At 39.9% G+C, this 22,436-nt stretch overlaps 1 protein-coding gene across 1 annotated transcript in view; it reads right to left on the bottom strand.

Annotated features, from left to right (window-relative positions):
* Positions 1–896: 896 nt before the first annotated feature.
* ATP7B (ATPase copper transporting beta) overlaps positions 897–22,436 on the bottom strand; it is a 36,764-nt gene continuing 15,224 nt past the window's right edge. Inside the window, exons 9-21 of the mRNA XM_034432208.3 lie at positions 21,461–21,552; positions 18,496–18,623; positions 17,334–17,488; positions 15,666–15,800; positions 14,296–14,490; positions 13,297–13,482; positions 10,919–11,111; positions 8,831–8,977; positions 6,414–6,556; positions 5,006–5,209; positions 4,794–4,911; positions 3,601–3,703; positions 897–1,871 (exon numbers count right to left, since the gene is read on the bottom strand). Of these exons, the coding sequence (XP_034288099.2) occupies positions 1,616–1,871; positions 3,601–3,703; positions 4,794–4,911; positions 5,006–5,209; positions 6,414–6,556; positions 8,831–8,977; positions 10,919–11,111; positions 13,297–13,482; positions 14,296–14,490; positions 15,666–15,800; positions 17,334–17,488; positions 18,496–18,623; positions 21,461–21,552 (2,055 nt within the window). The 3' untranslated portion in view covers positions 897–1,615. The remainder of the gene's footprint in view (positions 1,872–3,600; positions 3,704–4,793; positions 4,912–5,005; positions 5,210–6,413; positions 6,557–8,830; positions 8,978–10,918; positions 11,112–13,296; positions 13,483–14,295; positions 14,491–15,665; positions 15,801–17,333; positions 17,489–18,495; positions 18,624–21,460; positions 21,553–22,436) is intronic.

The following is a 22,436-nucleotide window of genomic DNA, read 5'->3' as shown; positions in this document are numbered from 1 at the left end:
TAAAAACCAGATAAAATCAAATTAAATCATTTTGGCCCAGACAGATTAAAACACCCCAATAATTTAAAAACAGATTAAAATTTACATATTTAAAAGGGGAAGAAATTAGGCCAAGCCAACAAGTTTGGCGAACCAGTAGCATTTTTTACTACTGGTTCTAGCGAACCGCCCTGAACCGGTAGCATTTCACACCTGCATTCCAAGTTTCAACATTCCCAGCATATACAAAAGCTTTCATGATTTTATGAAGATTTTTGATGCATCTTGACTGAGTGCCAGGTTCATTACACATATTTTTCCCTTCCCTCTCTTACTTCTGATGGTAATTGGAATTAAAGTGTGTAGATTTCATAAATAAATGGCAAATGTGGATTTATTTTTTAAGGTAAGTTGCTGCAGTTATATATATCCACAATAACTATACTGCATGAAATGCAATAAATATTGGACGAAATTATAAAAGAAATTAGAGATTGTAAATAATTATTTTCGAACAATGTATATAAAGATGGTTTTTTAAAAATTTCACATAGGAAAAAGAATGGATTTATTTACTGCAATTTGGTTAATTATGATTTTTTTAAAAAAAACACTTCCAAGTCTATTTTTCAACATTTGAGGCACTGCTCTAATTCCAATATTAAAAAAAGATAAATATAAATTCTTATTAGAATGTTTAGGGAACTGCCATGCCTAACAGTACTCTACTTTTATTGCCTTCTGAAGCTTAAGAAACATTTGCCTTTTTATAGAACTTGAGATTCAGCATCATTAAGAGGAAACAAAATACATAGAACAGCTTTCCATACGCTGCTTGATCCAATATTATAAAATGCACGTGATATGAACAAGCCTGAAGGTTTCTCTTTTACTTTGCCTTCTTTAAGATGAAGCAGTAAAACAGACTGCAAAAAATGAAAATACAGCATACCCTAAAAAGTATGCTTACTTCTCCTCCACGCCCTACTCTGAAGTACAACCAGCCTGGTCATTCATTTCAACAATCTTATGAGAATATGGTTTTTCTGATATTACTTCAGGGCTGTCAAACTCAATTTCGTTGAGGGCTGCATCAGGGTTGTGTTTGACCTTGGGGTGGCAGGGTGGTGGTGGCCAGGGTGGGCGTGGCCAACTCGACATCACTCGTGTGGGGGGTGCCTGTGGCGGCCCAAGTGCTTTGCCAATGAAAATGGAGCTTGGCCCTCCTAAACTACGTTTTCACTAGCAGAGGGTTGCAGGAGGCCATCACAGCTGAAAATGGAGCTCGGCTGGCAGAAGCACCACAGGCCGGTCCTTCACTGTTTCCACAACATCCCCATGGGCCAGATCTAAGCACCCCACAGGCCGGATTCCCTGTATTACTTGATCTAAACATGGCAGCATTTGGTAGTGAAATGCAAGCATTGCTCTGTTCTTTGATACACATATTATAATTAGCCCATATCCTAATCCAGGAGCCACTGGGATCAAATGAAGGTACACTCCTCCATTCAGATGGGAACATGCACCACAGTGCACCCCAAATACACTTCTCTAGATGCTCCAGAAACAGAACCTTAAGCCTCTCTTAGTCCCATCCTTGAACCCTGCTGCTCAGTATCATATTTTATATCCTTTAAATATATTGGTCTTCATCCTGACTGTTGGTGAGTAGTGACCATTTGTCTGCTCCATCTTCCAAGTCTCCTGATTCTATGTCTGAAGTCAGGGAACAAAGAGATACTTGACTGATATTGTCCCAGGTGGCTAATTTGGGAGGTTTCTGTCTTCGATCATCCATCCCAATATGGACACTAATTTGAGAAGGAGTCAGTGGCTTCATACAGCCTTGGGCCTCAGCTTCATATTTTTCCAGGACTGTTTTCTTGTAACTATGGAAATAGAACAAATAAAAAACAAATATGTATCCAATAGAAGCACAGAGTTGAATATGACATCTGTCTAGCAAATATTAGAACAGGGAGTCCTCGACTTACAATAGTTCATTTCGTGACCGTGCAAAGTTACAATGGCACTGAAAAAAGTAACTTATGACTGTTTCCCACACTCAACGACTGTTGCAGCATCCCCATGATCACATGATCAAAATTTAGATGCTTGGCAACTGGTTCATGTTTATGACCATTGCTGTGTCCCAAGGTCATGTGATCACCTTTTGTGACTTTCTGACCAGCAAGGTCAATGGGGAAGCCAGATTCACTTAACAACCGGGTTACTAACTTAACAACTGCAGTGATTCACTCAATAACTGTGGCAAGATAGGTTGTAAAATGGGCCAAAACTCACCTAATAAAGATCTCACTTAACAACATAAATTTTGGGGTCAATTGTAGTTGTATGTCAAGGACTTCCTGTAATCTGTGAATCATGAATCTATTAAGAAATGGGAGTGTTGAATTGAAGAAAATATAAGGACCAAGTTTGTCTAGCCAGAAGAGCTCTTGATGTGTTAATTAATCCATGTCTTGATTTTGGATTGCTGACCACTTAATTTGTGAAAAACATGAAGTAAAGTGGATGCAGTAGCCGCCATCCGCATTATCAACAATATCATCCTATTTTGTACCAACATGTCAAGTGGAAAAATTAGTTCTCAACTTACGACCAGTCGTTTAATGAGCATTTGGAATTAAGATGGCCTTGGAAGGGTGCATTACAGTTCACAAAGCACTTCTTTATCATAAAATGTTGCCCCCACCCCCACCCCATGATCACATAAGCACATTTCAGGCACTTGGCAACCGGTTCAAATTTAAAACTGATTGCAATCATGTCCCGCAATCGTGTGTGACCGCAAGTTTTTTTTATCAGTTTCTGGGATTTTTTTGCTGGTTTGTGGCCAAAAGTGCCCATTCCAGAGAATGAATTTAGACGTACGACTGCATGATTCACTTAACAACTGCATAAAAAAAAACAGTTGCAAAATGTAGTCTGGTCAAGTGGATACCTCGACTTACGGCCAACATGACATGATCGAAATTCTGGCTCTGATTGTAGTTATAAGTTGAAAACTACCTGTAGTTGAAGGCATTTGCTCAGTATTTTGCTTCTTAGAACCAGACTAGCCACTACAGCTGTGGACCATGTTTAGAAGTTGTCAGTCCTCTTCAAGCAAACTTATTTAGAAAGTTCCAGCATGATGCTGGGCAGAGCTAGAAGGAAGGTATCACCAGAGGTGGGTTTCAGCAGGTTCTGACCAGTTCTGGAGAACCAGTAGCGGAAATTTTGAGTAGTTCAAAGAACCGGTAAATACCACTTCTGACTGGCCCTGCCCCCATTTATTCTCTGTCTCCCGAGTTCCAGCTGATAAGGAGGAAATGGGGATTTTGCAGTAACCTTCCCCTGGAGTGGGGTGGGAATGGAGATTTTACAGTATCCTTCCCCTGCCATGCCCACCAAGCCATGCCCACCAAGCCATGCCATGGCCACCAAGCCACATCCACAGAACCAGTAGTAAAAAATTTTGAAACCCACCACTGGATATCACCCGCCTTGTTTACTACCAATAGCCTAGATTTAAAGTTTTAGGAAAAGGATACTACCATTCTATATGGTGACTCTGGGCAGAGCATATTAATATGGGACTGGGAGATGACCTACCATTTTAGCTGCAGGGAAGAGAGCAATACTGATACCGAAGATGCAGCCATTGCAGCTGACCCCATCCATGGCTGTAGCACAAGTCCTAAAGGCATAAATACTCCTGACACAAAAAAATAGGTAAGGTTTAGAATATTGGCTAAATACATGTAGCCCTCGACTTACAACGGTTCATTTAATGACTGTTCAAAGTTTCAACGGCATTGAAAAAAGTGACTTATGACCGTTTTTCACACTTACAACCTTTGCAGCATCCCCATGGTCATGTGATCAAAATTCAGATGCTTGGCAACTGGTTCATACTTATGACTGTTGCACCGTCCCAAGGTCATGTGATCACCTTTGGCGACTTTCTGATAAGCAAAGTCAATGGGGAAGCCAGATTCACTTAACAACCCTGTTACCAACTTATCCACTGCAGTGATTCACGTAACAACCGTGGCAAGGAAGGTCATAAAACGGGGCAAAATTCATTTCAGAAATGTTTCACTTAACAACAGAAATATTGGGCTCAATTGTGGATATAAGTCGAGGACTACCTTGTAAAGTTATATGCAAGCAACTCTTAAGAATGCAGAATTTAGTCTTAAATCATTTTCTTATCACCTGCCTGCTCAAAGCTGAGGAGTTTACTACAAAACCAAATTACTTTTGGTATATGTGTATTTCTTCTCCCACAAGTTTATTGTTTGCTTTCTATTTTTCATGCTCAGAATAACGTCAGTTCAGTACAACTGGAGCTCACAACTGGCATTCCATTAGTAGAAGGACTTCACATCAGCCAATTTGTTGTCTTCCTGAGGCATTGGACTTCCACTTCCACAAAGTCCTAGTCATCATCATCAAACAGGATCAGCAAAAGCTAAGTAAATTAGAATATTTTTGACATTAAAATCCAACTGCTTAGGCAGCACCACAGTGAGGCTGCTGAAGGGTATATTATTAATTACTGGTAAGCCAAAAGCTTTTTCACCACAGTGCATTTTCCTTTTTAAGCACTCAGCAAAATCAAAAGTCTCTTGTGACGCAGGTTTCCCTCACTTACATTTTTCTGTCTCCTTCCTCTGCTTTCAAATAATTGATTATAGACATAACGTTACAAGGCAGCTCTTAAAAGAACAGGAAAAACAATCCCATTGTGAAGTTTTCCACCTTCCACCAACCCATTGAGAATCATAGTATGAATAATTTACCTGCTGCTATAGGTATGCCAATGAGATTGTATATTAAAGCCAGGATTAGGTTTACTCGGATTCTCTTCATTGTCTTCCTGGATAGATGGATACTTGCAACTACATCGAGCAAATTACTCTGTACCAAAAAAAAAAGGGGGGGGGTTGTTCTAACGTCTCAAAAAATCCTAAGAATCTCCCCCCCATCATCACTTTACATTTTGAAAGCTCACATGAATCAGCACAACATCTGCTGCTTCAATGGCGACATCTGTGCCCGTCCCAATGGCAATGCCGACATCAGCCTGGGCCAGCGCTGGTGAGTCATTGACCCCATCTCCAACCATGGCAACTTTTCTTCCAGAGGTTTGGAGCTCCTGGACTTTGGCTACTTTGTGAGATGGAAGAACCTCAGCAAATACTTTTCTGATCCCAACCTAGATACAGAAATACACATAAGTTGTTTGAATCTATGTACTTTTATAAAATAGAGAATCTCTTGGAAGAAAAATACATTAAAACAGGTCTAGTGCTCTTCTAAACCATCTAGTCTGGCATCTGTTTTCAAAAATAGAGAAATGTGAAGGCAAGAATTGACATTCAGCAGTGTACCATCCCTAAACCCACTGCTGGCATAAAGCCAATATGACTACTTCCAAATATTCAATCTCTTTTTCAGAAATAGGAAAGACATTAATATTAGTTTCTCAAAGGCTTTGGTGGATGAGGAAAGGCAGAAATAAAGCACTATAAAAGATATAGATCTGTAAGAGGCAATTTTTATACTTTGCTATAAAAAATATTATCACATGCACAGAAAGTTCCATAAAGAATCATTCACATCTTAAAACGAAGATGCTAAGCACAATTCAGTATTAAGATTTAGATACTGTACAGTACTGGATTGTTGTGTTCTTTTTAGAAATCTGGTAACTTTAGGTATGAAGGAAATGCCCCATCCCAGAGCTGCCATTTACACAAAGAGTTTATACTTAGCTTCTAGGCTTCTCTGTCTGTTTGCTTGGAAGATTACTGATAGAACCTTTTATTTGAACTTGGAATTCTCAATCTGGGCCCTCACAAATTTTTTGAATTAGAATCCTGATAAACTTACCATTGCGGTGCTATCTAGAAATGATGGGAAGCAAACTCTAAAACTTCTTGAGAATACCAGGTTGCATGTCCTTAGCTTAGATTGATAGGCTAGAATAAGGATTGTTGGATTTAAATCATGAAGTAACAAACCTTAAAGAGTCAGTTTCTACCATGTCTCACGGAACCTTTTGGCAAAAGATTGGGAGGGAACATGTCATGTTATATTCCTGACTTATCTTGAGGAACAGTAGGATAAAGAATTATTGTGTATTTTTAATGATGGCATTGTATGCCCTCTCAATTTTATTCTAACTCAAGCCAGTATTACTTGTTTCTTTTCAATGAACCGTTCAGCCTGTTAAAATTGGTAGAATCCAATTTTGATGTCACACTCTATCAATTTTGTAGAATGTAATTCAGTTTTGTATGTTGTAAGAACCTCCAAGAAATATGAAAGGAATGGTTACCTTCCAATTCAGCACCCATTCAATGAGCCCAAGAAAGGTTAATAATTCTCTTGCATACCTTTTCGACAAGGAACCGTACCTGAGTTGCAATTGCTTTGGCTGTTTTCCTATTGTCTCCTGTAATAAGCACCACATCCACTCCCATATTCTGCAATATGTGCATTGCTAAGGCTGCCTCTGGCTTGACTGTATCTGCTATTGCCATCATGCCACAAAGTGCACCTACAAAAAACCCATATCTTTACTTACATTTATGAGATCTGTGTGCTATGGCTTCTCTGGGAAGCTATAAATAGTCCTTGACTTGAAATCACCATCAAGCTTGGAATTTTGGTTGTAATTTTTTATTATTATTAAGCAAGGTGCCCAAATGATGGCCTTGCTCAACGACTGCAATCTAAGCTCTTCTTGTTGCAGTTGCTAAGTGACCACATAGGTCGTTAAGCAACTACACAAGGATATCTCAGGATGGAGAGGCCCGGGAAGGCCCAATATCCATTGGTATATGGAAACCTGCCATGGCTGGGCAGTGTCAGCTGGCTAGGACCACCAGTGCAAGGACCCTCTCCTGCCCCACTACACCAGGGTGCACTTATGTTTCTGTTGCCATGCTCCATCCTGCAGATGGGCCCCATTCTCGCAATGGTTTGGAAGACTCCTGCAAATTGTGCAATTTGGAAAAGGGGCTTCTGAACCATCATGAGAACAATGTCAATTGTTAGCATTTTCTCCTTTGGAGAGGAAGTTGTTAGCGAAGCTGGTATTCTGAAAGACTCCGAGCCTCAGACCTTCAGAACACTGAGGCTCAGAGTCTGTAGTGTTTTCTCCTCTGGAGAAGAGAAGGATGCTAATGAAAGAGGATTCCGGAGGAGAAAACTCTAAAGGCTCTGAGAATCAATGTTTCCAGGTAGCTCTCTCATTCTGTGTGCAGAAAAAAACAATTTCTGTGGGCAGGCTGAACAGAGCTTGGAAAGATCCAAGGGAAGGAGTCATCCAAAGCAGAGGTGGTATTCAGCAGGTTCTGACCAGTTCTGGAGAGCCAGTAGTGGAAATTTTGACTAGATCGGAAAACCGGTAAATACAACTTCTGACTGGCCCCACCCCCATCTATTCTCTGCTTCCCGAGACCCAGCTGATCGGGAAGAAATGGGGATTTTGCAGTAACCTTCCCCTGGAGTGGGGAGGGAATGGAGATTTTATAGTATCCTTCCCCTGGAGTGGGGTGGGAATGGAGATTTTACCCACCAAGCCATGCCACACCCACCAAGCCATGCCACACCCACCAAGCCACACCCACAGAACCGGTAGTAAAAAAAGTTTGAATCCCACCACTGATCCAAAGGTGTTTTTTTTCCAAAAGGCAACTGGACTTATTTGCTGTTTTTTTCCTTTGAAAATGTTTCACTTCTCATCCAAGAAGCTTCTTCAGTTACAACTGAAGAAGCTTCTTGAATGACAAGCGAAACATTTTCAAAGGAAAAAACAACAACAAGCAAGTCCAGTTGCCTTTTGGAAAAAGCATCTTTGGGACAACCATGACCTGGAAGATTGAGAATCTCCATAGACAGGGAAGGAGTTCTGTTCCACACAGAGACTGAAAGAACTGCCTGTCAAAGAAAGGCAGGTAGTTCTTTCACTGTTCCTTCCCTGGGTAGGGGAAGGACCCAAGAAACAGCTTGGGTCTTTGGGATTCAAGCTTTGTTTAGCTGGCCCAGCATAGGTGTTTTTCCCATTCTGTGTGCAGAACGATTCCTCAGCCAGCCCCTTTGAGAGCAAAAAAGTTGCCTGACCGATTGATTCGGCTCCATGCAGGGCAGAGTCCTTTTGTTAAGCAGGTCTTTCACTCTTAAAGAGGCTGGCTGAAAAAGGTCTTCAGAACGGACCTTTTTCAATCATTCCCCAGGAACCAGCCAGGCAGCAGCACCTTGTGACTTTCCTTTGCCAGCTTCCCCAGTTGACTTTCTGGGGAAGCTGGCATGGAAGATTCCACATGGCAATGATTGCGGGGTGCTTGACAATCCATCATATTGCGGGATGCTTGACAAACCATCATAAGTGCGAAGTGCATAGATTGCAGTCATGTGATCGCGGGGGTGTTGCAATAGCCATAACTTTGAGCACAGGTCATAAGTCCCTTTGTTCAGCACTATTGTAATTTCATATCATCACTGAACAAATGGTCATTTAGTGTGGACTGCCGGTATGCGGTACTCCATACTGTAACCTTCCCTATCCTAGTGTCCTCCGGAGGTGCTGGTTTTTTATGTCCTGTAATTCTCCATCAGGCATACCCAGTGGTGATGTTAGCAGAAGGAATTGGGAAAGCTAACATTCAATGTATCTGGAGGGCACTAGCACAAGGAAAGGGGTTAAAATACAATGGCTTTTTAATTTGAATTTGTAGCTACAGAACTGAACAATATTTCAGTAGCATGGCTTTTCACATTTTTCAGAAGTCAAGACATATCTTCCTCTAATCCAGATTGGTTAGCTTACCATTTATGGCCATCAGAATTGCTGTCTGTCCTTTCATTTCATGGTCTCTCATGGCCTCATGAACATCACTGGAGATATGCAAACCATTCCGTCTCATCCATTCCCGATTCCCAATCAACACTGAATACGTATGAGAGACAGCAGTATCTGTCAGATATAAAAATGCAGAATTGTGAGAATTTAAAGGAAGACTTTTATAAGTTACAGGGAACACTTTCTTAATAACTTATATTCCAACCTGTTTGCTTAATAGGTATCAATCTATATAACTTGATAAGTATGATAAAATATATCAATTTACATCTTGGTAAGCCAATTCAGAACATTCTTCAAAACTTTCAGGATGTTATGAGAAGTACAATGTTCTGGAACTAGATTTGTATAAGATCCCTTTACTGCTTGGCAATGATTAAAATTAGATAGGAAAGAGACCAGAAAACAAATATCTTTTTAAAAGGCACTATGAGGAACTAGGAACTAAGAAAAACTGAATTCCAGAGGGAAGAAAGGACTTTTGACTGCAAGTCAAAAGGGAACTGTGCTGCAGAATGGAGTACATATAATCAGACAATTCAGGCCAGGCTAAGACAAACTTCTTTCACTTTGAACATTACAAATACACTGGCATTAAGATAATCATTGTACAATCCTGGGCGTCTACCTTGCCTAACAAACAAATGGGCGATTTGATGGAGTTTTGCTTTCTTCAAACAGGACAGTTTGATATTTTTCTGTACTTGGGGCAAGAACGTGAAATTGCAACCACTCTTCAGACTTGGTTATATTGCCCAGGTCTCAATTTGAAGAAGTTGGAGATATTTCATTTAGGAATATTCATCCATTTATTTCTCCTTCTGTTTTATGGGTTGTTTAAATTACTCCAACCTTTTTGAAAAAGCTGTTTCCTATAGACCTTAGAAAGGTTTAGGATGAATACAATGAACCCTAAGTTTTTTTAAAAAAAAAAAATTTCTAAACGCCATCTATTATCAATTACCGTATTTTTCGGAGTATAAGACGCACTTTTTACCCCAAAAAAGAGGGTGAAAATCTGGGTGCGTCTTATACTCTGAATGTAGCCCCGCCCAGCTTCTCAAACGGAGGTTTCAGCGGCTGAAAAAAGCATCAGAAACGAAGCTTCAGAAAAGAAGCCCCCAAACAGAGCTTCAGAAAAGAAGCCCCCGAACAGAGTTTCAGAGGCTTTTTTTCTGAAGCTCTGTTTCGGAGGCTTTCAGAGGCAGGAAAAAAAGCAAAAAAAGCAAGGCACAGAGCTCACAACCAAGGAACCTGTTGCTAAAATTCACCTCTGGAAAGAGTTGATTGGGGGTATTCCGGGAGGCCAAGCCAGCTTTTTTCTTATTTTCCTCCCCAAAAACTAAGGTGCATCTTATACTCCGGTGTGTCTTATACTCCGAAAAATACAGTAGGTGATTTACTAAATCTAAATTAGTGTTCCTTTTGGTCTTCTTTTTGCCAGTGGCCTGTTGCTTGCTAAATTTGAAGCTTCTAAACTAATCAGAACACTCTACTGTCCATGTTTTTTTTTAAAAAAAAATCCTTTGGAGGCTTTTATGAAGTCGTCTTCATTTTTTAAAAAAACCCTAAGAAATAATATCTAATCTTGACCTGTTTTCCCACCCCTTCCATATTTCTCCTTACCAGAAAAGATGAAATCGGGAAGGAAAGATGGCACAATACCCTTTGACTGGTAGAGCATTTGAAAGGTTTGTTGTTGTTTTTTTTAATTTGATTTATATGCCGCCCTTCTCCGGAGACTCAGGGCGGCTTACAGTGTGTTAAGCAATAGCCTTCATACTTTTGTATATTTTATACAAAGTCAGCTTATTGTCCCCACAAACTGGGTCCTCAATTTACCTACCTTAGAAAGGATAGAAGGCTGAGTCAACCTTGAGCCTGGCAAGATTCGAACTTACTTTAATTGCAGACAGCTGGTGTTAAATTACAGTGCCTTGTCTGCAGAGCTATCCAGGCCCCTTTTTAACATCTTCAATGAGCTGGTTGGACCTACTGTAACTTAGGTAATTCCTTAAGCAAACCTTCTCCATTTATAAATAGCACCTTGCTTACCTCTTGCTTTGGGGAGTGGAGTCTGATCTTGAACAGCTTTATCAAAGCCATCAATATGAGCGCTGAGACTGGTCATATCCTGCTCAATCTCATCACCCAATAAGGTTTCAGTGCTGCTAACATTACAGCTTATTCCACATCCAGGAACTGTCTGAAAATCTTTACAGCATCCAAGGATCTCTGTGCCAAGTTCCTGCAAAATATGTATTTTAAACCTCACTTTGAAGCAGCAAAATGCTTCATTTTCATGCATAAATAGAAACACTTAAAACTATAAGCAGTTTTCAAAAGCTTTTCTGAAATGGTGATGATGTGAATGTATAAAGTGCCTCAAGTTAATTTGCTTCACATTGTCTTCTATATTAATGTAGGGTTGTGTAGACTGAATACTATGTTGATTTAATTTGTTTCATAGTGAAATTCCTCAAATTTAAACTTGAAAAACCGTGTACAAAATTAAATTCAAATTATGCATCTCACTATACTATCTCTATTTTAAATCAAATCAGTACTATCAACTGGCTTGAAGAATATTTTACAATTCAAAATGAAAAGTTTCTCACAGGTATTTTGAACTTGGCTTAAATGTCATGAATTCCCTCAAAGCAAAGTAGCCCTTCTCTTTTTTAAAAAAGAAAAGTAGCTATAGCTTTGGGGGATATTTGAGTTGCTTAGGTCTGTTTGACAGTACTAGGAAATTATGGCCCTTACGAGGTTACTGAATTGCAACACCTGGTAATCCAGCCAGAATAGCTAATAGCAAGGGATACTGGGAACTCTGGTTCTGTCTTTTTTAGAGAGCTTTCATCTCTTCATTTTAGATCAAGTTTGGCAGCTTTGTCCCTTCAAATACTGAAGCCCCTATTGTTTCAGACTACTATCTTGAGCCAACCAAACAAGAATTGGGAGGGAGTTCATATCCAAGGAGTTCCCCGTGCAGCACATGTTCCTGGCTCTGCTCAGCTCAGGAGTGATGCTTAAGAACAAATCTGAAAAAGGTGGAGGCCACGATAATCTGGCAATAAGAAGGGAGTTTCCTCAAGAAGTGGTACTGACTCTGAAGAAACCGATCCTAGGGAAAAAACTACCATTTTCCCAAAAGAGCTGGGGAGAACCATCTCACATCCTAACTCCCTGTTCTTTAAACTGAGAGGGTTCAATTTTCTGATATTATAACACTTAGCACTGTAGCACTTAGATTTATATACCACTTCACAGTGCTTTCCAGTCCTCTCTAAGCAGTTTACAGAGTCAACCTATTGCCCCAGTGGTGAAATGTAAAATTTGTTACTACGGGTTCTGTGGGCGTGGCTTGGTGGGAGGTAATGTGAGTGGGTAGGCATGGCCAACATTTTTTTTTAATTTTTAAAAGCATTTTTTCTACAACCTCTTCGGCCGAAGAGGTTGTAGAAAAAATGCTTTTAAAAGTAAAAAAAAAAAGCCCCTGATGATCGCGCGGCTCATCTGGGCATGGGGGGGGGCAAGGATTTTTGCTACTGGTTCTCCAAACCACTCGCCGCCATCGCTACCGGATCAGGCGATCTGGTCCGAACTGGGAGCATTTCACCCCTGTATTGCCCCCAACAATCTGGCTCCTCATTTTACTAACCTCGGAAGGATGGAAGGCTGAGTCAACCTTGAGCCTGGTGAGATTCGATCTGCCAAACTGCTGGCAGCTAGTGATCAGCAGAAGTAGCCTGCAGTACTGCACTCTAACCACTGTGCCACCAAGGCTTAATTGTCACTATTAAGACCTCAGTGTGGTTTCTTTTGCCTCATTGAAGACACTTAAGGCTACTTAGGATGTTTTATATAAGATTTATATAAGATTTGCGGGACCGCCTTCTGCCGCCGATAGCCTCCCACCGACCAGTACGCTCCCACAGAGAGGGACTCCTTAGGGTGCCGTCAGCCAGGCAATGTCGGCTGGCGACCCCCAGGGGGAGGGCCTTCTCTGTGGCAGCTCCTGCCCTCTGGAACGATTTGCCCCCGGAGATACGAAGGATATTGGATCTCCGGGTCTTTCGCCGTGCCCTGAAAAGTTTTTTTTCCCATCAAGCAGGGCTGGCGTGAATCCCCCCCCCCTTTTTTAGTCTTTTTTAGTTTTTTAGCTTTTAAATTGTCATTGGGTTTTAATTCGAATTGTTTTAAATTGGGCTAGTTATGTAATTCTTTTAATAATTTTAAATTTTGTATTGGCATGTGTTTTAGTTCTGGCTGTGCACCGCCCTGAGTCCACTAGGAGAAGGGCGGTATACAAATTGAATAAAATAAATAAATAAATAAGATTTAACAATTAAACCATTTTAGAGCTTGTTCTATGCCAAGACAGAAATTTCTACCCGAAGCAGGACTGAACGTCAGCGAAAAGAACACACCTCTTTGCAATACTGAGTGACCGCCATTCCTAAAGGATGCTCACTGCTGGCTTCGGCAGTACCAACAAGAGCAAGGAACTTCTTCAGAGGCAGGGTAGCTTCTGTGTCTCCTAGCAAGAGAACGCGCATGACTCTGGGAACACCGTAAGTCAGGGTACCGGTTTTATCAAACATCACTGTCTTCACCTGGAAGAAATCATACTGCTAATTTGAAGCATCCAGAGTATAGTTCCTTTGTAACAGAGAGGATAGGCTTGCTCATAGGATAGGGCATATTATAAGAAAAATAGTCCGAGGCTTTGGCAGGATAGTGCCCTGTTTTTTTCTTGGGAAAGGTGCCTGTTTTTATGGATGGCAAACGTGCCATCTTAATTAATTATAATTAATCTAATTTTTTTGAAGCACACAAATTGACCTAGTTCCAAAATCTTAAGTTACTGTCCCTCCTTCAATGCTGAGCAATTTATTAAGCAAATTCTCAATTTGTCATGTTTTGTTAGGTAAAGTCTCTTTCAAGTCAAACTTGACTCATGGACATATCCATGGGGTTTTCTTGGCCACAGACAGGAACGGTTTGTCCCAACCTTCCTCGAAGAAGTATCCGACTTTGTTAGGGCCATTAGTAATATTATCTGACAGATCTGCTAATGTCTTAAATGCAAATCAATCTTTGCATTTAAGTCTGACAAAATTTCATGTTTTGGTCCTTGAGCGCTAAACCAAATGTCGAGGACAGGAGCAGAATAAATATTTCTCTCTCTGAAGACCAAAAACTGGAACTATTCCCTATGTAAGACTTGAATTCTGAACATTTCAATTAAGCTGCATATTAAGATAGCAAAATGAAACCATTTTAGTGGCTAATCAGTAGGTATGCAAAGGAACACACAGTAAGCCTGCTTTCTGGTTTATTTTAAAAAAAAAGATAGTGGCACAAGTTATAATAAATTGCTTCCAGTTTAGGACTAATAGTCATAAATTAGCAATAATAATATTAACCTTGTGTGCCATTTCCAGGGGCTTCCCACCTTTGATTAGAATACCATTCTGAGCAGCAACTCCAGTGCCCACCATCACAGCAGTTGGAGTAGCCAGGCCCAAAGAACAAGGACATGCAATGCACAGCACTGTGATGGAAGTCTGAAAGGCAAACCGTAGGATAATTTCGGCTTTTGAGTTGTGTTTGCTGTGATGCTAGAAAGAAAGAAAGAAATATTTATTTGCAAGAGATATCTAGTTATTGGCGATCTTTTATATTAGCATCATTACGCACAAATATGCTCTCATATATCTTTGTGCTGTATTTTTGGAGAGAAATCACTATGTGCGAAAATTTAGTCCCTCTACCAATTTAAGTTGAAGCTGCTTTCAAAGCAGCTCCTCCATATTAAAATATTCTATCTATCAATTGTATTTAATTGCCTAGTCAGAATACATTTTCTTCTCCAGTAGTTAAATCTGATCATTTCCACTTTGCTCCAGTCTTTAATTATCCTATTTATCAGTTGTTCTTTTAAGCAGCATTTGGGGTATTTGAAGATTAAAAATATTAAAAACCTAAAACACTGTAAGATGACAAAGTTCCAAAGATTTCCTCATCCTGTTTAATGTCATGACTGCTGTTCTCGTTGGCAACCCAAATTAAACAAGGCTCTGTAACTGTATAAAGTAACAGTAGAATAAAAACTTCAGCTTTTGCCCAAATGATATTTGTCTATTGATCAGATTAATTCACATAGTAATATTTGCTCGCTATATTAATGTAAGAGAAAAAGAACAAATGTGTGTCCTGACACTGAGATGCTATGACAAATGGGTAGAAGTAAAAAAAAAGTTCAAGTGAATTGTTCTGCATTTCATTCTCAAATGAGATAGCTAATATCTTGAGAAACCCATTTGTCTTTCTTCTCTTTTTGATTCCCAGAGACCTAAAGAAACTGTACTGGAAACCAGCATATAAAAATAGTCTTTTCAGATTTAATAGATAAATGTGACAGATGTCTGGATCCTGAATGTCATACTGAATCTAGAATCACTGAATTGGGCTTCCCAGAATCTTAAATGTATGTGTCAATGTTTACAAAAATACTTTTAAATAATTGCAAAAAAAAAAAAAAAGATACAGGTATCTACATATACACACACAAGTGTACAAATCTCTGAGTACTTCCTTGCTACCTAATTCTTCTTGGGTATTCTCAATTTATTTATATCTTTTATAGTCTCCTACCTGTAGGAGGTCTCCCTGAAAAGTTATGAGTTGCTATTGTTCACTTGCAATTCTTATTAATGTACGTTGAACTCACTTTAAAAACTGTCTGGAATAGCAGGATATAAGTAATTACAATAATTAAATAAACAATACTTACAGTAAAATATTTCAGTACAACATCAAACTGTATAAATCCAATTACAATCCATGTTATCAGGGTTGCTGTTGAAATTATTATGATAAATGGAACAAAATAACCACTAAATCTGTCAGCTAGTTGCTGGATGGGTGCCTGCAAATCAGGAAGAAAAAAAAAGTCCTTATGAATGCACAATATTAAAAAAAATACATACATAAACTTATCAAATTAAGTATTTTACAAATACATCTGATTGAGAGAAATACAGATTTCCCTCCATATCCCTCACTTCTGATTAAAATGCCATTAGTAAATTAATTTGTCTCTTGAAAGTATTATGAAATGGTTTTAGCTTGCTATTGAAACAAGAGGATTTACTTCTAACAAAGCATATTCAGGACTCTAAGGACAAAAGGAATCTACAGAAGGTGTTTCAACCAATAGTTCTGCGATGACAAGGTCCCTGGCCTAACCGCTGCAATTACACGTGATCTTTCTGCAGTAATAGCAATAGCAATAGCACTTAGACTTATATACTGCTTCAGTGCTTTACAGCTCCCTCTAAGCAGTTTAGAGTCAGCATATTGCCCCCAGTAATCTGGGTTCTCATTTTACCGACCTCAGAAGGATGGAAGGCTGAGTCAATCTTGAGCCGGTCAGGATCGAACCGCTGAACTTCTGGCAGCCAACAATCAGCAGAAATAACCTGCAGTACTGCATTCTAATCACTGCACCACTACAGTTCATAAAAGTTTCCCACCTCTTGGCCCATGCTTTCCTTACTGGTTCCTTCATCCAACAGGACCAACTAATCCATTGAATTAGATTGGAGAAAACCATGTAAGCAGCCATTTGATCTAATGCAATTGAACACAGCTAGTTTAAGGATGTATTGTGAAACGGAGCACAGAAAATAAACCAAGTAGGCCAACTCAGTGGATTAGATTTAGAACTATCTTCCTGAATCAGGTGACCTCCAAAGGCTGGCCAAAGCTGGGATTCAGAAGACCTCAGATGGGGAAAGATGGGGAAAGACCTTTGAGAAATATTTTAGGAGAGTGGGTTTTAGTTTTATACACTACAGTTCTGGAGTATTTTCAGTCATTTGAACACCCAGGTGAACATATGAATCCCAATCAGGGGTGAAATGCTCCCGGTTCGGACCGGATCGCCCGATCTGGTAGTGATGGAGGCAGGTGGTTCGGAGAACCGGTAGCAAAAATCCCTGCCCCCCCCATACCCAGATGAGCCGCACAATCATCAGAGGCTTTTTCTTTTAATTTTTAAAAGCATTTTTTCTACAACCTCTTCGGCCAAAAAAATGCTTTTAAAAGTAAAAAAAAAAAGCCTCTGATGATCGTGCGGCTCAGCTGGGATCGTCAAAGAGATCGTCAGCTGATGATCCCAGCTGAATTGCCTGATCGGCAGAGGCTTTTAAAAGAAAAAAAGCCTCTGCCGATCAGGCAACTCAGCTGGGATCATCAGAGCCTTTTGAAAGCATTTTTTTACAACCTCTTTGCCGAAGAGGTTGTAGAAAAAATGGTTTTAAAAGAAAAAAAAAATTGGCCACGCCCACCCAGTCACATTACCCCCCCACCAAGCCACGCCCACAGAACCGGTAGTAACAAATTTTAGATTTCACCACTGATCCCAATGCCCCCCACCTCCCAACACTGTTTGTTTTACCTTTGACATCTGAGCTTCCTCAACTAGTTTCACAATTTGTGCCAGGGTGGTATCAGAGCCAACATGAGTTGCATTTACAAGCACAGAGCCATGTGCATTGAGAGAACCCGCAATAACCACGCTGCCAGGTTTTTTAGTGACTGGCATGGCTTCTCCTATAAATATAATAAGTTAATCCACCAATATGTTTTAATAGCATTTCACATACATAGCGGCAGTTACCAAAAAAAAAAAAAAAAAAAAAATAGAGGTGCATTAAGATATACCCTCAATTTTGAAGAAAGCCACACCTCAGTGCAAAGTAACAAGATCAAGGGGCTGATGAACTGCGACTGCTCTTTGGTGAAACTGAATCCTAGTCAGCCAACAATAACTCTTTGTTCTCTTTCTGCGCTATTTCCTTCCCCATGGCAACCTTGCATCTCATTCTCAAAACTTAAGTCACTCAAGCAGCAAAACCCTTTATTCAGAAACTGATTAGTTCTTGTTTTCTTTCCGAAACCATTTTATTGAAGTGTTTCTGCAATTTATTAGGAGAAAAAATTTGAATTCCAAGGAATGGACATAGAGTCAAGATTACTGGACCAAAAGGTATGGGGACAGAGCAGGAGAGGAGGGGGAAATGTTTGCTAATGGAGATCACTTTGTGATTTCATCCAATTATTAAGATCCAAAATTATCTATCTGGGGCTAAAGGGATCACCTTCCTTATTTTGGTTCTCTTCAGGCACCACTACTACTGGGATTCCAAATAAGATTTGGGCCACCATATGTGGGCTGAGGCAACACAGATAGAAGTCCAGCTTGAGGTTCAGAGGTAAAACTGCCTTCAAATTGTGGTAAGTCCTTTAGCACATCCATATAGGTTTTTTTGGAACAGAGTAGAACAGAAGTAGTTCACCTTTTTGTCTTCTGAGACCTTTTTTTTATTTCCGACTCTATCCTAAACCCTTCAACTTCCAACATGCTTCCCCCATTGTAGTACTAACTAAAGTGAACTTACCCAGTTTAGCCTTCTAATCAATCAATGTCAGCTAGATGTTACCGATTTAAATGCTACCTAGCCCTGATATATTTCATCTCTCCCCACCCCCTGAGCTTCTTGCGTAACAGCAACTCTTTGGAAAGGTAAATTATTTATTTTTTTAAAGTAAGGAATTACCTGTTATAAGAGACTCATCAGCCATAGAGCTGCCTTCGATCACTTTTCCATCAACTGGAAATTTCCCACCAGGGACCACCTTTACAATATCTCCTCGCTGAACTAATTCTGCAGGAATTTGCTCTTCTCTGTAAGATAAAGCTCACGGTTAAAATTCAATGCAACTTCTTTTTTCCAGATCTTGCTTTTTTCAGACAAAATAAATTATGCTATCTTAATAAAGTTAAATATACAAAGATAAATATAAAAAAGCCACATATGATACATAAGTTGTTTTAATATTCTAAAACTATTTTTATGTATATGATTGCATATGCCAGAAGATTGTATTATTGAACTAAGGCCAAGGATATCAGCTTCATCTCTACTTTCTACTTCAGAAACTCACTGGGTGACTTTGGGCTAGTCACTCTTTCAGCCCAACCTACCTCATTGAGCTATTGGAGGGAAACCTAGAGAAGAAATGCTATATATTCACTTGAGCTCTTGGAGGGAAGGTAGCTAATCTAATAAATCAATAGATTTCAATATTCTGTGAAATCTGAACTCTTTCTGTCCATGTACCGCATTTATTGTCCAAAGATATTTAATCTACATCTTACTCAAGTAATGTGCGGCATTGCAAAGCAGGTATTTACTTATCTTCGGTCAACTGACTTTTCAAGACAGAATAAAATTAATGGACACTAAAAGTCGTGCATTTGGCAGAGATGGCTAAAATTTCAGCATATCTTAAAGACCATTCAAACGAAAGATACATAACAGAATGGAGAAGATGGATTGACTATATTCAAAACAAGTATCAGACTAAGAAGATTCATATAGTTTATGAGTGAAACATTTTTAACTTTTAGTTTATGTTTATAGTGTTTTAAGTTATAAGGAGTTAAAGACCTAGAAAGAATCTGAAGTCAACAATTTGTTAGCATATTTTGGTTTTATGTTTGTGGATTCTATACCCTGTGCTTGTTCTGGGAAGTCAAGGGAGGGGGGTGGGGGGAAGGCTGAAGGGGGATGGGTGAGGGAAGGGTGGGGAGGAGAAAATGTTTGCATTTCCTATAAAACTTTTCAATAAAAAAAAAGACAGAATAAAATTAAAAACAATCATTTATTTAAATTTTATGTAGAATAACTACATCTACATTCCACTTCCATCAAAATTAACTCTCAGCAATGAGTTAGAAGAAATATAAAAGAAAAAACAAGCATAACACCAGACATATACTTCTTAAAAATTCAGTCATATATATATCTACTTCAAAAATGTAAGGGGAAATTATTCAAAATTGAATTTAAATGTTTTCAGTCTGATATATACAATGCAGACTTTGTTAGATCTTTTGAGTGCTAAGATTAACATATTTATTATAGTAAACATATTCCTTGTAATAACAGTTAAATAAAAACAAGATGGCCTTCTTGGAAAAAACAAAGAGTAAATAAAGAATGTACTTCACTTATTTTATATGTCCAGCTATACAAAGGCCGAGCTATTCAGATTTACATGGTAATGCTGAATGTTTGTAGGAAAGATATTAAATATGACCAATGAAAAAATCCTTCTAAGCATCTAAAATTTTCATATATCACATTAGAAAATAAAAGTATTAATATTTGGCCCATTAAATAAGATTTTTTACCCCAAGTCAGATTTTGTTGCTTGTCAAAATCCAGTAACTGTTGTTTTCAAGTTGCAGTGTTTTTCAAACCTGGCAGTTTTAAGATGTGTAGACTTCAACTTTCAGAATTCTCCAGCCAGTTATCCCCAGTTCACGCATGTTAAAGATGCCAGCTTTGAAAAAGACTGCCTTACTATACAAGCAGTTTTCGATTTATGACCATTCGTTCAGTGACCATTGAAAAATACTATGGCGCTGGGCAAAGGGACATATGATCCTCTCCAAAAATTCTAACTTTGGGGTGGGTAACAAATTATTGCAGCGCCCCCTAGCACACAAAAATTCAGACTCTTCACAGTGTGCCCATTAGGCCAGGAAGCCTCAGCTAGCTAGGACCACTGGCACGTAGAAACCCACTGTGAGCAAGAGGCCACTGCCAGCTAGGCCACTGTCTCAGGAGGTTGGGGCTTCTCGCTACTCAACTGCACACTCTGCTTACCTTCCCTTTCTATATAGCTGCTGACCCTAACCCTAACCCTTCTGTATAGCTGAATGCAGGGTGTAGCTATTGTAGAAAGCTAGCAAAGGTTAAAAAGAGCCTCAGAAACGTCGCAAGACCATCCCTCAGCCAGAACAAGCCTTCCAGGAGTGGTGGGAAGAATTGAAGGCCCACACACCAGTGGGTGCTTAATGACTGCAATAACTCACAACCCATATTGTGGGCTCAGTTGTGATAGTGACTTGAGGACTACCTGTTTCCATGCTAATTGTAGTGGTTAGGGAGAGAATCCAAGGGTGGAATCCAGGAAGTTCTGACAGATTCTGGAGAACCGGTAGCGGAAATTTTGAGTAGTTCGGAGAACCGGCAAATACCACTTCTGGCTGGTCCCAGAGTGGGGTGGGAATGGAGATTTTGCAATATCCTTCCCCCATGAGTGTGGTGGGAATGGAGATTTTGCAATATCCTTCCCCCAGGAGTGGAGAGGGAATGGAGATTTTGCAGTATCCTTCCCCTGTCACGCCCACCAAACCACGCCCACCAAGCCACACCACTGAGAGAATCCCAAGGCGGAAAAAACTTGTTTTAGACTTGTTCTTGTTATTGGATGGTGAAGGGATCATTAATTTCAAAGGAGAGTTTTTCAGGAACAATTCCACTTAGCTATTTAACCTACATATAGCAGTTTCTAACAGATGGGTCAGAAGAACTATGTTTCATCCACTACAATGCATTTACAGCCATCCATAATGGCTTCCATAATACTTCCATAATACTTTTCAAAGTTACCAAAAGAACTGAAAATATTGCTGCATAAAAAAGCGAAACATTTGTACCAACAGCGTACCTGATTATGCAACTGTCAGGTCCAAGTGTCACTACAACAGCTTCTGTAGCTTGAAGAGAAATTAATTTAGCAAGCGCTTCTGATGTTTTACTCTGAAATAGAGGCAGATATATGTAGGTAGCCTTCACAATATACTTGTGCTGCTTCCAGTTTAATTTTACATGATGTATTCTAAATATTGATATACACTCCACCTACTAATTGAAGAGCAGAGTAATGCTGTATTCTAAATATTGATATACACTCCACTGTTACTAATTGAAGAGCAGAGTAATGCTGTATTCTAAGTATTGATATACACTCCACTGTTATTAACACAAGAGCAGAGAGGAATGATAGCTATCCTAAAGAGAGGGCCTAGATCAGGGGTGGTATTTTCGCTACCGGTTCACAAATGTGAGCGCACGTGCCACCTCTGCGCATGCGCAGAGCCTTCCGCACATGCACAGAGCATCAAAAACGGGACGTGATGATGTCCTGGCGGGTGGGCAGAGCCTCCTGCAGCCACTGCTCCCGGTTTGCCCGAACCGGATAAAACCGCTGAATACCACCACTGGCCTAGATCTGTGATGGCAAACCTATAGCACACATGCCCGAACTGGCACGTGGAGCCATATCACCTGGCAAGTGCGGCATTGCCCGTTCCTCTTCCGAGGATGCGCGCACGATGATCAGCTGGCCTTCGTGAGTGCAGCAGTGCCGGAAACTGGAAGAGGAATGGGCCGTTTTCCTGTGTGTGATCATGCGCACTGGCCAGCTGAGCGTTGCATGCGCATGCATGCTAGAAATCCGGAAGACTAGTTGGCCGGCACGCATGAAAATCAACAAGAAGTTGATTTTCAGGTGCACACATGCGTTCTGGGCAGCTCCTCTTCAGGGGCGTGCCCTCGGTGCTGAAAAGGTTTGCCATCACTGGCCTAGATGCTAGAATTCCATTCCACTAGTTATGCACTGTGCGGAAGCATTGCCATTTTAG

Source organism: Pantherophis guttatus, chromosome 1 (assembly GCF_059756535.1).
Source record: "Pantherophis guttatus breed Tessera chromosome 1, ASM5975653v1, whole genome shotgun sequence".
Classification (NCBI taxonomy): Eukaryota; Metazoa; Chordata; class Lepidosauria; order Squamata; family Colubridae; genus Pantherophis; species Pantherophis guttatus.
The sequence above is the reverse complement of the archived record's forward strand: the minus strand, read 5'-3'. Positions and strand labels throughout refer to the sequence as shown.